The sequence below is a fragment of the Kwoniella newhampshirensis genome, chromosome 5 (genome assembly GCF_039105145.1).
Source record: "Kwoniella newhampshirensis strain CBS 13917 chromosome 5, whole genome shotgun sequence".
NCBI classification, from domain to species: Eukaryota; Fungi; Basidiomycota; class Tremellomycetes; order Tremellales; family Cryptococcaceae; genus Kwoniella; species Kwoniella newhampshirensis.
In genome coordinates this window covers 1338872-1355281 of record NC_089959.1, presented here as the reverse complement: position 1 = coordinate 1355281, position 16410 = coordinate 1338872, and the positions used below count along the sequence as shown (strand labels likewise).

The 16410-nt window shown below is 49.9% G+C and overlaps 5 protein-coding genes across 5 annotated transcripts; 4 read left to right on the top strand and 1 right to left on the bottom strand.

The window, feature by feature from the left end:
* Nucleotides 1-272: 272 nt before the first annotated feature.
* On the top strand, nt 273-1291 carry IAR55_003062 (uncharacterized protein; the record flags this gene model as incomplete). Its single annotated transcript, XM_066946172.1, has 4 exons — nt 273-316; nt 406-472; nt 557-656; nt 888-1291. The coding sequence occupies 4 exons, from the start codon at nt 273-275 to the stop codon at nt 1289-1291; spliced, it is 615 nt and encodes a 204-aa protein (XP_066803673.1).
* Nucleotides 1292-1444: 153 nt separating this feature from the next.
* IAR55_003061 (uncharacterized protein) lies at nt 1445-7338 on the bottom strand (the record flags this gene model as incomplete). Its single annotated transcript, XM_066946171.1, has 27 exons — nt 1445-1505; nt 1565-1672; nt 1733-1789; nt 1854-2070; nt 2147-2232; nt 2284-2336; nt 2394-2516; nt 2584-2905; nt 2962-3131; nt 3242-3443; nt 3556-3761; nt 3820-4032; nt 4102-4231; nt 4292-4397; nt 4456-4583; nt 4646-4735; nt 4791-5104; nt 5158-5262; nt 5325-5495; nt 5554-5732; nt 5797-6022; nt 6085-6199; nt 6263-6438; nt 6508-6684; nt 6763-6846; nt 6921-7095; nt 7301-7338. The coding sequence occupies 27 exons, from the start codon at nt 7336-7338 to the stop codon at nt 1445-1447; spliced, it is 4032 nt and encodes a 1343-aa protein (XP_066803672.1).
* Nucleotides 7339-7563: 225 nt separating this feature from the next.
* On the top strand, nt 7564-8613 carry IAR55_003060 (uncharacterized protein; the record flags this gene model as incomplete). Its single annotated transcript, XM_066946170.1, has 4 exons — nt 7564-7572; nt 7659-8240; nt 8320-8452; nt 8540-8613. 4 exons carry the CDS (start codon nt 7564-7566, stop codon nt 8611-8613), a joined length of 798 nt encoding a protein of 265 aa, XP_066803671.1.
* A 481-nt stretch (nt 8614-9094) lies between these two features.
* On the top strand, nt 9095-11468 carry IAR55_003059 (uncharacterized protein; the record flags this gene model as incomplete). Its single annotated transcript, XM_066946169.1, has 5 exons — nt 9095-9672; nt 9797-10913; nt 10990-11157; nt 11226-11323; nt 11396-11468. 5 exons carry the CDS (start codon nt 9095-9097, stop codon nt 11466-11468), a joined length of 2034 nt encoding a protein of 677 aa, XP_066803670.1.
* A 1400-nt stretch (nt 11469-12868) lies between these two features.
* On the top strand, nt 12869-15821 carry IAR55_003058 (uncharacterized protein; the record flags this gene model as incomplete). Its single annotated transcript, XM_066946168.1, has 7 exons — nt 12869-13038; nt 13110-13843; nt 13901-14519; nt 14579-14758; nt 14834-14954; nt 15013-15345; nt 15405-15821. The coding sequence occupies 7 exons, from the start codon at nt 12869-12871 to the stop codon at nt 15819-15821; spliced, it is 2574 nt and encodes an 857-aa protein (XP_066803669.1).
* Nucleotides 15822-16410: the final 589 nt, after the last annotated feature.

Below are 16410 nucleotides of genomic sequence, written 5' to 3'. Positions count from 1 at the left end.
TCGTCAGAAGACCGTCTACAGACCGATGAACGGGTTTCCTTCAAGGAGTGCGTGATGATATAGTATGGTATGCCATGTATTGTTGTTGTCCAGTCAGTGAATGACAGCTTCCCCCTTGCACTAAATGAAGGGCTCAGATAGACAGACGGTGGAGGCTCATCCGCTCGCAAAATCCAAACGCACGCTGGTCCATATCATCGTGTGATCCTTTGACCATCTGATCCCTTCACCGCTTCAGCTGCTCTCACAGACACAGACTTGCACATGCAATCATGCCTCACGCAGATTCAAGCTTCGTCCCGGACACGATACAAACGTATGTCATGTCATCAGCTCATCTCGCTTCTTGCCTGTGCGCCTTTCGCAGAGCACTGAGCTCATGAGCTGATCGAGTCATGCGGTCAGCAAAACCGAATTCTACGACCATGTCTTGACGCAACTAGAAGCTCTGCTGGAAGGAGAACGATACTGGGTGAGATATCTCACGATCCCTGTCCTCCGAAGATCCAACAGAACAAGACGTACGGTGACTTGCTAACATGTCTGCATCTCGTAGGTCACGAATCTTGCTCAAACCGCCGCGATACTGTACCATTCGTATCTCGGTTCAGCGTTATATGGCGGCGACGCTCATGGACCCGTCGTGAACTGGTGTGGTGAGTTGGGCCCCTCCTTTCTACATGGCACACTGTTGCCCTGTGCCTTGTCTCCCTTGGGAACAGACGCATCGTCCTGGACCTCCAGTGCAAGCCTGGTCCCGCGTCGCCTGCTCTCACACCTCTTCCGAAGTCTTTCTTCGACTCGTTACCACTGTTCCAGCCCTCGTCCCGATCTGGAGCCGTGATCCTGTCGACATCACAATCGCGACCACTGACACTACCCTCTAGGCTTCTATCTCCATCCCCCATCCCATCCTTCCTCCTCTTCCTCCGGCTCCGGCTCCACCCATCCACTCCTACTTGGTCCATATCAGGGTCGACCCGCCTGTCTCTCCATCTTACTTCAACCCAACACCAAAAGTGGGAACGTAGGAGTATGCGCGACTTCTTTCCTCTCTCGTAAAACCGTGATCGTTCCAGATGTGGAAAATCATCCTGGTCATATCGCTTGTGATGGAGAGACAAAGTCAGAAATCGTCGTTCCGCTCGTATCGTCAGATCCGGACTCATATTCGAAGGTGGTCGGAGTGTTGGATCTCGACTCGACAGTGTTGAATACGTTTGACGAAGATGATCAGAAAGGATTAGAAAGTGTCGTGAAACTCATACAAGACGCTTGTGATTGGTCCTGAAACATTCATGCATACATTGAAGGAGAACATAACAAGTCGTAATAATCATTGGACGTCCACCTCGTATCCCTGTAGTGTCATTCCTCTACCCAATTACCTCCATACGCCTCTTCCCTTGACGAAACCTCCACCAGTAGAGACCACTACCATCGCTCACCCTCCAACTCGCTGTCGCTCCAAGACACTCTTCTGAGAAGCATCCCTTGAGACACGCCTATGCAGAATATCATCAATTTCCAGTGCTTTTCGCACATTGCACAACTCCCCACTCACCAGTAAAAGTCCACCACGTCCTGCGCCGCCAACCTTTGCAGGAACCCCTCATCATGTGTGATCACAATCAGTTGGAAATTGCTCTGTCGTCTTCGTTCTCTGATGATCCTGCAAACACAGAAGAGCTTGTCAATGGCGATGCCTAGCGGCTGCCACGAGTCCACTTACTCGGCCAAAGACTCAGCCAACGCATTGATGTTCTCTTGGTCGAGATTGGTGGTAGGTCTAAAGTCATTCGCACATCAATGGCTTGCCCAAAGAAACTTGGGACAGACATGAATCTACTCACTCATCCAAGGCCAACACTCCGCATCCTTGTCCGAAACTCTCGGCCAGCGCCAAACGGATAATAATACTCGCCAACACCTTCTGACCTGCAGAACATCTCCCTCTCATATCAAGTTCCACATCGTTCTTCACCATCACAACTCGGTAGTTGTACGATTTTCTGGTGGTCGTGGAGGACGCTTCGTCATGGTCTGAGACAATACGTATACCATCGATGTCTGCGATATGTGGCCATTCGTCAACCGAGTCCCTCTAGACGAGTTTGAAACTCAAAAACAAGAGATGAATACTAACCAGTTCCCTGATATGTCTTGTTCCAAAGATGCCCAATCGTGTCGTTGATCTCGTCCATCTTGATTGCGTGGTATCGCAAGATAGCACTGTCGAATGTGTCAGTCGATCGGTCTAAGGTCCCCCTAGCCAATGCTCACTTGTCTAAAGCCTTGCCATACTTGTCTAGATCGTTGTTGGCAACTTCACTGACCTAAAAATCGGGACTCGTATTAGCTGGCCCCGGGCCATCCCAGATTGTCTTATTCACCTTGGTCTTGATCAACTGCTCCTTGAACTGCTTATCAATATCTTTGTAATCATTCTTGAGGGTCTTCTCCAATTTCTTTCTGTTCTCTGTCATCTGGGACAGTTGTCCTGAAGCAGTGTGCATCTGTCATCCGATGATGCCGTCAGCCTTCTTTTTCAGAGACAGCTTTTTGTCTTCGGATCCCACTCACCTGCCCTTGCACGTCATTCTCCTCCTCCATCATAGGTTTATATTCGTCATTGAACCTCTTCCTGCTGTCCGCTGCGCTTTTGAGATCAAGCCCATCGAGCTCTTCCTGCACATCATCAATTTTCTTTCCGTCCTCTCGATACTTCAGATTGTTACTGATGTTCGCCCTCAATGATTCTGCTTTGCTGAGCTCAGAGGACAGCGAGGCGATGGTAGCTTCTATCGTTGTACGGGCGTCATTGGCTGTCGCGATATCATGCTTGAGATCGGTCATGGCTGCTTCACTATCGCGGATCTGACGGTCGTTTCCTTCGGCGAGGTACCTGCACTGACCGTGATCAGACGTAGCACTATGGCATTCCGGGTGGAATACACCCACGCTTGACAAGCTCGATGTTTACTCTCAATTTCGCCCATGCTGGACTGGTACAAGCCGACTTGAAGACTCGCTTCATTCTCCTCGTTTTGCCTTTCCGTTCTATACCGATTCAAGCCTTCGTTCTTCTCTCTCCAAGGGGCTTCGGCAGCTTGCGCGGAAGCGTCGAGTTCCTAAGACAACTTTGTATTAGCAAAAGTCTTCACGCCCCAACCTCACATCGAACTGGCCTGTCTTCAGGCTAATCACCTCCCGATGTCCAGCAAATTGAGAGAGCACTCACTTTCAGTTCCGTCTGCAATGCTGCGAGACTCTCTTGCAGCTCCTTCAAAGCCTCTTCCTCTCGCCTTCGCGTCTCCTGTTGGCCTTTCAGTTGACCAAGCTTCAAGGTCTTTCGACCGATGTCATCGGCTGCACTTCGCAGAGAGTTGGTTTTAAGCTCTTTCTCGGAGCTAAGAGCCTGCTGTTCCCTTGTGAGGTTTTTACTGATAGACAACCAAGCTATGTATCAGCATTTTGCAGGGTCGAATGGTAGGCGGTGTTGGCAGAACGATAGAGCGGTATGACGTAAGAGCATTAGCATCGAAAGCCACTCACATCTCGTTGGTGACGGAATCGACATCCCTTTGGACCTCTTCAACAGTCTTCAGACTCCCCGAGCTTTCCAAGTCCCTCTCCAATCTTGCAATGTCGGTTCGGAGATCCTTTACTTCTGACAGAGTTCGTGAGACAAGGGAAGCGGCAGTCTTGAGATTCTGTAAGTCTCTCATAACGACTTTCGCTCTTGAAACCTTATTTTGGGCCTTGAGAAAGATCAGTATCAATATTGGAGCACAATCGGCGAAGATACCAGAGACGTACATTCTCAACCTCTTCTTGAACTTTCTCGAGCTTCGCACTCTCTTCCTCCACCTGCTTTTCCAAAGCCGGGATCGAGTTCTCCTTCAGCTCGGCGCATTGCGCCACCGAAGGTTGTAGACGACGCAGACTCTGCAAAACGCCGTTCCACTGCTCTTCCTCTTCTTTGTACTCCCTCAACCCTTCGGGCGAGTATGAATCGATCTTTCTTTGCACCTAAAAGATTGATCACGTGAGTAAGATTCGTTCCGGTCGAAGCAGTAGGTTTTATGGTATCACACTCACATATTTCTGAATTGTCCTCTCCTCGTTGTCATGGATCTCACGATCACAACCGTAGCACTTGTGCTTGCTCCTTGCAACTTGCAAGAATTTCTCCCATATATCCTTGTTCTGCTTGGCGTTCGCGATCTGCCTGCACATACAGAGTTCAGCTGATACACGCCAATGTCGACTATCTGGTAGACTAACTTACCCTCTGCGGAATTCGACCTCTTCAACAGCCTCCTCGAGTGCCTCGTCAATCGTCGGCTTTTCTGTGTCTGCTGCTGCCAATCCGTCACGTACAGCCTTCTCCATACCTATCGAGTGAATGTCAGTGAGACAATCCCCTTAGGTAAGCCCTGAGGGATGACTCACGGCTGAGCTCGTCCTTCTTCGACTTGAGTGTCTGCTTGGCGATGTTGAGCGAGGTCTGCAGCTGTGAAATATTTCGGTTACAAGCAGCAGCGGCTGTCTCGGCGGTTTGTAATTCGCGATCTTTGTTACTACGATGGTCTCCGTCAGCTTCAGCGACAAAGTGCTGCTCATTTGATTTGGCTGGCCTCACCTGATAGTGGAGATAATTTTGTCTTCCATGGACTCCGCATCGATATCAGTCCCCACCAATTCTTTGAACTTATTCGCATGAGTAGCAGTGCTAGTAACAGCGTAAGTTGGCCTCGCCTTTGTATCTCACGCCACTCAGCGCTCACTTGGTTTTCACTTGACCACTCTTCGATCCCAACTCATGCCGCTTGATGGTCAATTGAGCTCTTGAATCCGCTTGCCTGTTCAGAGCAGACAGTTCCGAATTGATCTTGTCCCTCTCTGCCTCTTTCTGCCGCATCGACAAGCCCTTCTCCCTCATGTGCTCATCATATTTCGCTTCACGTAAATCGGACTCCAGTCGAGCTTTGTCCTTCTCCGCTTCAGTGATCTTGTCTTGCAAAAGCTCGATCTCCACATCGACATTCGAAACAGAATCAAAATTAGATTCGGATGTACGAATCTTGTCATTCAATTTGGCCTTTCCGATCGTCAACTTCCTGGACATACCAAAATTTAATTAGCGATACTCACGATCTGATCTTGCTTACTGCGCTTTGTAGCCATGGCAGAAGCTTTGCCTATTGACAGTTGGTCAAGCTCGGCCTGTAGTTCTCGCTCTTTACGGGCATTGTCCGCCTAGCTTCACCGTAAGCATGATGGTCGGGGTGTGTCGTGGTAAATATAGACAAGACACTCACTTGGAGTTTCTTCAAATCGATCTCAGCCTTGCGGACCAGATCGTGCATTTTTTCAACAAATTCTGCAATCTGGTGATCTGCCAAAGGGGAATAATCATATCCGGCGAAGTTATGCGTTTTCGCTACTTCACGGATTGCTGTTTCACGCTCTTTGACATTACGTTCATAGGCCTGTCTCGGCTGGATCAGCTGATGCTGACGAAGTGGTGCTTGTATGTGAGTCCCTCACCTTACGATTCGCCAAGAGACCACCTTGCTTGCTTGCCAGGCTTCTTTCCTTACTCCTTAGATCGTTCAGCAAGTTCTCCTCTTTCTCTTTTAACCCTTCTTGAGTGGCTCTCTTGCCCTCGATAGACCGCAAATGCGTGTTGAAGTTGCTGAACATATGCTGAAGCTCCTCCGTGGACTCTGCAAGCCCAATTTCGATGAGCTGTGGGTTTACACCACGAGAAACAGTCAACGGGCAACTCACCCGACATTATAGTCATGGTTTCCAGCGCGTGAACCCTGTTATCCTCGAACATCTGTTTCTTGTCTCGCAGGTTTTGAGCTTTCTCGAAGATGTGTCGAAAATGTGTAGCTTCATCGTAGAAATTCGCGTTACGAATCTTGAGCGATTCATACCTCTCTTTCAGGTTCTCGTACTCCGTTTGCTTCCTGTTCTCCAGAGTGATCGAGTCCTGCAGTTCTTTCCTCATCTGAACAAGACCAAATCAGCCATAATGGTGAATGTCAACAAATGTCGCGAAGCACCACTCACCCTTTCCGCCTTATCCTTGTCCGATTTTAGAAACTTCAGCCTCTCCTTGTCGACTTTCAGCTCCTGTGTCCTTTCCTTTCTCAGCATTTTGATATTATCGAGAGCTTTCGTATACCTGGTATGTCTGATCAGCATCGCTAAACTGCGTGTAATGGAGAGGCACGTGGAAAACACTCACTTGGTTGCCTCAAAGATATCATCAAACTTCTTCTTAAGTGCTGCAGGTTCAGATAGCGGCCAATTTGACTCTTCCTGGTGACAAAAAATGACGTTCTCGAGAATAGCTCGGGAGACACCAAGGAGAAGGGGAACCTCTTCGTCCATCTCGGAGCACTTGGTAGAGATTGTGTTCCTCTTATTGGATTGGTAGGATCAGCGAACAGCTCTTGCGGTTCGATGATGATGTAGTATGTAGCTGCTAACCTTTCCTTCACCTCCATCGGCATCAGTCTTCGCGAGAATCCCTTCCAGGGTTTTCATTGTCAGAGCTCCGGTCTTCTTCGTCGTCACTTGGAGATTACGAGTGGCTGTCATTCGTTGTCTGTTGACGTTCCAAAATCGGAGTCTGACTTGGGCTTTCACCTCTTTCTCGTTCGCCATCTTCATTAACTCATCAGCTTCACATGTTCACATCGGAGCTAGTGATATGGACGCTGAACCCAAGGAGACTTCACCAACCTTGGGATCATGAATGAAAGCTCCGCCTTTAGTGTTTGGAGGCATATCTCCTGTAGTCGCATACTTGAGACATTCGATGATGGTCTGAATTTTCATAGAGATGACATGTAAGCTAATGGCACTATATTCCACCAACTTCGGCACCATATCCAGCTTACAGTCTTTCCACTTCCGTTATGCCCGACGATGACCGTCAAAGGTGAGTAGAATTCGATGACCTGAACATGTTTGTCGTCAAACGAACGGATACCACGAATGGCGAGCTTATTGAGGGAGGCCCTTAAAAGAGACGATACCAGGATCAGCAGTGGATGCGATATGCAGCGCTGGCAGCTGATATAGCCTTACATCGTATATGGGAAGGAGAGGGAAGTGTATGTTGCCTAAAGGAGGCCCGCTCTGTGTAGCCAAGCGGAGGAGAGTACCGCTGCCTCCTTTGTATCCTCCGGCCTAGCGAGATACTAGATGAGCCCTCCGCAGACGGTAAGAGAGTGTACAGCGAGGGTTGATGTATTGTCGTTGATGAGGCTGAATTCACTTGAACCAGAGGAAAGCGAGTTGACTGCCTGTGATCATGTCCCAGAACGACGGTAAGACCTCCACTCCACCCAGCGGTTGACGCGACTATATACCAACTTGTGCAATGTCAACAACCGTGGGAATTTAACACTTGGGTGGCAAGTAAAAGCAAGCAGTTTCATTCGACTTTGACTGGTCCGATCTGTTGATCCATTTCAACCACCCGTCGGATTTCTCGCTCGGTGTGATAGCAACGTTCGATCCTTCGAGGCCGTCGAAGCAATGTCTTGGGTGAGTCATCAGCCCTTTCGACACGATTGCTGCATGCAAGTGGGAATGATGAGCACTCTCAAGTTGAACCTGATGATGTCCTGCAGCTCGTTCCATCCATACCGGGCTGGACTCGTCCATCCTCTGTCGGCGGTCCGTCGACCACTCCTTCAGCCTCGACCTCAAAACCCAACGGGAAAGGGTTCGGTTCTGGATATGAAGAAGAAGAAGAAGAAGAAGACACAGAAGACATCGATGCCCCACCTCCCTTTCCTCTTCCGAATTCACATCAACGGTCTAACACCCATCCATCATTCTCCGTCGCTCCTCCTTCACCCCCAAAATCACCATCACTGTCCACGACCCCTCCATCCGATCTGAACATCGCTATCATTCCTGATAACGTACCATTAGGAAATATGGCTCCTCCGCCCAGTACGATCAAGAAACCGCAGTTTGGGATACAGAAAGGGGGAGAAGATACCTCTGTCAATGGTAATGGCGGTGATGGACTAGCAGCGTCGACGACAACAACAGCGGGAAAGAAGTCGGAGAAGAAGAAAAGGGCGAAAGTGGCTCTGACACCGGGACATTCGGCGTTGGATTGGGCGAGGTTGACTGGGAGTGGAGAGGATCTGAGACGGACCGGAGCAGGGTTCATGAGAGTTACAATGTCTGAATTAAAAGAGGTGAGATCTGGCTTGAGATAGTTAGATGTGACGAAAGGGGAGGCCAATCGGTCAGAGCTGATGAGATTGTTGATCACAGCATAATACAGTAGACGATGCATGGTCCGCTTTCAATGGTATGGTATACAATATCACTGCCTACCTGCCATTCCATCCAGGAGGAGAGGACGAATTGATGCGGGTAGCAGGTAGAGACGGGACAAAGCTGTTCAGTGAGTTCTCGTGGACAACTCTCCTCTCGTCCAAGGTTCAAAGACGCGGAGGAGAACATGCACCTGGGCTGATGACTGTTTGTTCAGTGTTGACTCACTCTTGGGTCAACCTCGATTACATGCTGAAAGAATGTATGGTCGGCGTACTCGTTCGGGGATAGATCGTGGGCAGATCGATCGTAGACTCTTAGATTGTACATATACCATATCTGTATCTCGTGGAGAATGTATTGCCAAAGGGCAGAACTTCACCGTGTGCCCATCGTGATGTTGATGTGAGAATGAGGATGCACCATGATGGAAAATTCACAGATCCTTGGATCGACAAGATACAAATTATCCTGGGACCAAGAAACCGGATGGTCGTCACGCGTTCCGACATGTTCGAAAGACAAAATCAAAACGGCTTTGCACCTATGTTGAAGACAGCCGTCCTGCGACCTCTCATGTGACTTTACATTGCATGCCCGCAACTCACTGAGGACTATTCGAATACTGAGTCGACGTACACTGCGCCTGCTCATATGCTTGCAGAGCTGGGTTACAGAACTCTCTCCCAGTTGCTTCGACCCAGGATCAATGTCTCCTTAGGCTCCAGTCGTCCCTTTCATCTACACAAGCTTCCAGTTTGGACTGGGCAACATGCTCCCCTCTCGTGGCACCCTCGTCAATACCTCTAGCTCTGTATCCACACCATCCTCATCGACGTCTTCCTTCTCTCTGTACCTCCCCTCCAAACACAATCAACCGTCCACCTCTTCCCCTCGAACCACAGCTGCGAACAGACGGAGACTCGGTACCTTGTTTGCGAGCTTCGGTATTCCCGGCTCACCACTCCGACGAACGGTAGCTTCATCATCTGGTCCTATCTCCAGATCACATGTTGAGTGCAGTCCAAGTCCGGGATCCACCCTCCGCATGAATGGGAAGTGGGAGAAGGAGAACCCTGCATCGCCTACGAAATCGGGTCAGAGGGATGAAGAGATTGGTGGTGTAAGAACGTTCGCAGAGAGAATGGCCGAATTGGCATTAGGCAGCAGTCCGACCGACGAGAGGACCGGAAGTGCTTCCGTATCTGGATGTGGAAACAAGGACAAGGGGAAGGGGAGAGCAGACGATTGGGATCGGGACGAAGGTCGTTATGTGGACGACCAGTCTGCTACCCCTTTGAAGAAAGAGATGGATGGCAGTTGCAAACTCCTCGATCTTCCTGATGAGATGTGAGCGGTCGTTCAGTTTTGGCTTTCATCTATCATCCAGATGACTCGTCACTCATACATCGACCGTCCTATACGATCCCCTTTAGACTGGATGCAAATGCTGACATGCTCTTCTCATTCACAGCCTCCTCCTTATCCTCCTTCACCTCCCGCCCACGATCGCCCAGATGCACAAACTCTCTCGCATCTCTACTCACTTCCACGACCTTGCCCAAGCACCCATCCTCTGGGCTAGAGTATTCGATGCCACTCCTGGATATCGACTTTCAGCCGAAGCGAAGGAGTGGGCAGTAGCAGTATTGCAAGCTCCGAGGGGTCGGTGGGATGGGATTTGCTGGATCGCGGATTCTACCTCCGGGGAAAGTGGTGGATCAGGTCTCGGTCATATGAGGGAAGGTCATGCTTCGTCATGGTCAAATGACAACATGGACGGGGATCATGACCATGACGAAGATGAAGCAGGGGAGACAATACGACCCAACGAAATACCAATACACTATCCCACCCTGTACCGATCTCGACGAGCCCTCGCGAAGCAGATCCGTTCCACCTCACCAAGTCACAGTCCGCGCAAATCGACTTTGACAGGTCATACAGACGCAGTGTACTGCTTGCATCTTGTCGGACGATGGCTCATCACTGGTTCTCGAGATAGAGGTTTGAGAATATGGAAGTTGCCCCTTTGTGCTGCGAGTAGTGAATCGACTGAGGTTGACGGCCGGACTGTCCTTGTCAAAAGTATCGATGATGCCCACGATGGGAGCGTCTTGGGGCTGAAATACGATCTGGACGACAGGGGAAGAGGGAGATTGATAAGCGGTTCAAGCGATTGTACAGCGAAGATATGGGACCTGAATTTTGGAACGGACTCAACCTCGATCGTACCTACGTCGTCAGCTGCTGAGCCCGAGTCGACATACCGAATTACCGTCGATCATCTGGCGACTTTCCGAGACCACACAGCTAGCGTACTCGACGTCGATATGACGTCTAAACATTTCATAACATGTTCCAAAGATGCCACTGTGAGGGTATATGATCGAGGATCCTTGGCCTGTCTACACATCTTGACCGGTCATACTATGCCAGTGAACTGTTTGGCAGTGGCTCCTGACCGAGCTCAGATGCAGGTGATTTCGGCGAGTGGAGACGGGAAGTGGATTATCTGGGATCTGGTGGATGGCACGGAGGTGCGAAGGGGAGGGACAAGTCGTCGAGGGCTGGCTTGTATTGCTTGGGAAGTGAGTCTGACTGTCGATGCGTCCTTCTGCCCCTGTGTCTGTATGGGAATGAGTCATGGCGCTGATCATGCAATAGGGTGATTATATCGTTACGGGCGACAACGACCATGCCATATGGTTATACAACACCGCGACCGGTCAACCCATCAGAAAGTTTGACGGTCACACAGGATTGGTGCGGACGGTTGCGCTTCAGCCTGACGCTGGGCTGATCATCAGTGGGAGTTACGACAAGTGTGTGCGGGTGAGTGTGAGATGCCAGAAGGAGTCAAGGGTGCTGATAATGAGTTTCTGCTGTTTTCGTGTTGCCAGGTCTGGGACATGCACACAGGCAAGCTTATCAAGAGTTTGGATGAATTTCACCAGTCGTTAGTCTTCGACGTGCAGATCAGCGTGAACAGATTGATCTCGTGAGTGACTTCATGGTGGTCGATTCGCAGACGCTTGACTGACGATGACCTGTGCACTACATGTGTGAGAAGTGCGAGTCATGATGATTCTGGACAAATCTTGACATGGGGTAATGAACTACCATACATAGATCTGTTTGCATGATCCAGTTACTTGGCTATCAATTGTCTTTTCAACGGGATTGTCATCAGAATAAACGACACGGTTTACGACGTCATCATTACCCCTCATGATCTGCTGAGAACACAGAAATCGTCCCAAACAAACACATTTACGCAAACAAAAACCTTCAGCTTTGATTACAAAACCCTATGATCGTCGGAACAACCTTTTGGATCTCAAACGCGCACGGGAGCGCCTGTCGATCTCAGCGGGAGATGTCTCGATTGATGGATATGGGAGGGTGTCGTGAGGCAGACAATCTGAGGGATGTGGGTATGCAGAGATGGCGTGTATGCACACATATCACATATACATACATGATCACCATGATCATGAACGCGAGACATATGAACGTTGTTTGATCAGGTAGATTAGGTAGATACGAAAGGAATGCATTGTGAATGGGTTCCCAAAGCATCCAATGATCGTCTCCCACTTTGCCAGGGGACACCACAAGAAGATATATACCCCACATACATGACTTGATCTCACAGGCTGAGACAACACACACAGAACACATGGCAAGCGAACCTTGATCTTTTCCCACAAGCGGGACTGAATGAATCATAGACAAAAAAAGCCGAAAACCATCTCTTGTCCATTCCTTTTTTTTCGTGAGCAAGCCAAATTTGATTGGCAGCCAGATCCCATCATCCCAGCATCCCAGCGTGAATGACATCTTTTCCCACACTAAATAAAACACACCAAACACTACGTCATAGCCAAGCGGTACTCGTACTTTTCTTTCTCATGGCATGTTTTCGGTTCGATCTGCTAATTCAGGGGCGTCAGGTTTGAATCTAAAACGTAACGGGAGAGAGAGAGAATCACAACAAAGGGGGTGGGGGGGTTCAAAGATCGTCATGACGCCTCTGGCCCAACAAGTTTTTCGCCTCTAGGGATCCATCAGTGTAGTGTACATATAACATGCAAGATATATATATACATCTCTAACAAGACTCCTCCTTTATTCCCATCGCTTTCTGTATCTCCAAACCCATTCGCGATTGTGACATATCTCATATCCCGCTGATTCCTCTTTCGACAGAGGCTTGTAGAGCAGCAGGTCAGGAATTTTAGACTCCGCTCGATTTCGCTTTGTTTGGACCGTAGAGGTGAGTGAGTTTCTTTCTCAAACTCCGTCGTTTCAGTGAGGTGAGATCGGGCGGAGCGGGACGCAGAAATGACAACCATATCGCGTGCATGGTCGGCATGGCCTCAGACTTCTCATCACAAGCTCGATTGCCCGAATCTATGCTGATGATGCTCATGCTTCTCTCTGTGGCAACCTCCGCGTATACAGATTTTTTTCGTTTCATCTCAATCACCCACTTGACGCCATCGATCGGTTTTCCTGATCGACCGCATCCGCACCCGCCGTCATGTCCGCAACCGGCAAGGACACCAATACGGCTACGACGGGGTCTTTCGTCTCGGCTCTTGTTGTAGCAGGTATCACCGTCGGAGCTTTCACAACTGTTTGGTTGTTACTGCATGGACGTGGAACCCTCAAGAGGGTTTACCAACCCAGAGTTGATCTGGCCCCTGAGTCGTAAGTTCTCCGCTTCGGTGCGCTGCATTATCCTCTGGGGGAAAGAAGAACTGACACATAGCCGATCGCAGCAAAAGACCACAGTCTTTGCCAACTGGCGTAGTACCGTTCTGGCGCACAATATTCGCTACGCCCGATAAGGATGTCATCGTCTCCAACGGTCTCGATGCCTACTTTTACGTCCGATTCCTCAAAGTGTTCGGTCTTCAAATGCTGGTCCCTTACGTCTTCCTCACCTTTGTCATCTGCATTCCCCTCTCCGCCGCCAAGCCCAATGCTGGACAGACCGGTCTCAATATCCTCACTTTTGGTAACGTCGCTCCCAACATGCAGAACCGTCACATCGGTCATTTCCTCGTCGCTATCTTGTTGATGAGCTGGACTTTGTACCTCATTTTCCGGGAGTACAAGCACTTTGTCGAGGTTCGTCAAGCCTGGTTGACCTCTCCTCAACATCTTACCTTGGCGAGGACTCGGACCGTCGCCGTGACCAATGTTCCGGACTCTGTCAACTCAGGCTCAGGTCTTAAGGAGATTGCTGGGATCGTCGCGCGAATCGACAGCACGGGCTCTTCGCCGAACAATGTTCCCTCCCGAATGTCAACCGCTACCGAAGGCACTGTAGTCAATGGACAGGATACTGAGGGCGGGGTCAGGCAAGTCTGGTTGACCAGGAAGCTGAAGGAAGTCGAAAAGGTCTGGGAAGAGCGAGACGCGGAGTGCTCCAGACTCGAAGGCGGTGTTGGCAAACTCTTGAAACTGGGCAACAAGAACCAGCTCAAAGGCAAGACCCCTCAGAATCAAGGTGAGGGGCAATTCTTTGTATAAACGGCGTTGGAATCACGCTGACGATTGGCGACAGGCCAGCACGATGCTGAACGATCTGGTGGAGATCTCATCGATCGATACGTTCTTGGTAAGAAGCGACCTACTTGGAAACAAGGACCTTTGGGTCTCATTGGCAAGAAGCAAGATCTCGAAACTTCGCCCCTTTACATCGCCGAGCGCAACGCCAACCTCACCGACCTTCGTAAGGACATCGAAAGACTTCCCCAAGGCAACACCGCTTTCGTCCGATTCGCCTCTCAACACGAAGCTCACGCTTTCGCTCGTTTGTTGCAGAAGACCGACAAATCTCACAAGCTCATGAAAGCTGGCGTTGAGGTCGTTCCTGAGGATGTTCAATGGTCCAACATCTCCATGAGCCCCTCCCAACGTAAGATGAGGACCGTGATCTCTTGGGCGGCAACTATCGGATTGATCATCGTTTGGGCTCCAATTGTCGCCTTCGTAGGTCTGGTGTCGAACGTCGACGCTCTTTGTACCAAGGCGTCGTGGCTTGCGTGGCTCTGTACCATAAAACCGGCCGCTCTTGGTATCATCAAGGGTGTCCTTCCTCCTGTACTCCTCGCTGTTGTCTTCATGGTCTTGCCCATGATCCTTCGAAAGCTGGTGACGCTTCAAGGAGAGGTTCTCAAGACGTAAGTCCCAGATTCGTCGAAGCAATCGATTACTGACGCCTATTCCTCATTACCGTTAGTGATATCGAGCTCAAGGTGTTCTCGCGATTCTGGTTATTCCAAGTCATTCACGGTTTCCTGATCATCACCCTTGCGTCTGGTCTTATCTCCGCTTTGAGTGACATTGGGGGAATGGCAAATCAGGTCCCTACTCTCCTTGCGTCGAGGTTGCCCAATGCTTCTATCTTCTTCCTGACTTTGTAAGTCGACAGTTTCTTGACCGTTCAGTCGAAAAACAATGACATGACGCACTAACGGCTTTCACTAACACATAGTATTCTCACGACTACCCTCTCGGGCTCCGCCAAGGCTTACGCCCGAGTTGTTCCATGGGTCATGTTTATGCTACGAGGCGTCTTGGGCGGCAACACCCCTCGAAAATTCTATATGTCGAAGGTGACTTTATTGATTGTTGTGTATCGAGCGAGAAGGCTAAAATATATCGTATTCGCAGTACAAGATGGACTCATTCGCTTGGGCCACCACTTGGCCTCCTACGTGTCTCCTCATCTGCATCACGATCGTGTATTCGGTCATTCAACCTATCATCTGCCTCCTTTCTCTCGTTGCCTTCTGCATGCTCTACGGCGCCTACAAGTACATCCTCAATTGGTGTGCCGACCAACCCGACGCTGCTGAGACTGGCGGTATGTTCTACATCAAGGCTTTGAGGACCGTCTTTGTCTCTCTTTACCTGGAGGGGATCTGTCTCGCTGGATTGTTCTTCCTCTCCACCGATCAGAACAACAAGCGAGCGAAGTCTGGATTGGCTTGCGGTGCTATCATGGTGAGTAAGAAAGGAGTCAGCTGTTTAAGCATCAGTGCTGATGCCTCAGATGACTTCAGGTCGTCATGATTATCCTTACTGTTTTGCTCCAGATCTACATTGACTGGTTCCGATTCACGCGACCTTTCCTCACGTATGTCCACTCGACTTCTACCGCTTCCAAGGCTCAACAGATCGATCCCGTCGTCGGTCACGTCAAGACGGCCGCCACCGACGAACAGGACATTGCGGGTGCTGAGTACGGGAACACCTCTGGATTCCACTACCGAGCGTTCGACCACCCGGCCCTCTGGAAGAAACAGCCCGTCGTCTGGATCGCAGATGATCCTCTTGGTCTCGGCAAGTACGAGGCTGACAAGATCAACGAGAAGGGAGTGGAGGCGAGTACCGAATTCGCTCACATGGATGCTAAAGGGAAGCTGGACGTGGAGAGGAGTCCCCCAGACGAAGCTTGGTATGGTGGTTTCAGCCACTAATCGGATAAGGCGGCTCAGGAGTGTTTTATCATATACTATATTTATCTAATATACACGGTCAATCTGTCAGGTTGCCATTTATGACTTTATTAATATGCATTCAGCGTTATCGGACCAGCAGAGCAGTGACGGGATTAGTGCGGCTCTGGCTGGCTCCTGAGTGTTCAGCGACAGCAATGAATGGTAGAAGAGAAGGCGACGGAAGGGCCTCATATTCGATGCGACATGATGGAATAGCAACCTCAAGTACCAACGCGGTGGTTGAGAAGAGGAGAATTGGCGTTTGCGTTCAAAAAATGACTCACAAGACTGAACCGATAGCTTACGCCCGATTCTCGAAAAAACTCCTTCGACTCAGCGCCTCAGCGCCATGCGTCAAGTCTCTTGAAGTCTCTTCTTCGAATCGAGACTGGTCCCGCGAGACTCTCTCTTATACTGGATTCACAACTCAGGTGATCACGTTTCAGTATGGGTGGGAAAAGAAGAGTATTCGGTGCTTCGGTGCTTCGGTGCTTCGGTGCGAAGGTGGAAGATGGAAGCATACGCGTAGCGTCCATGTCAAATATGATGATGAAATTGGAACGATAGG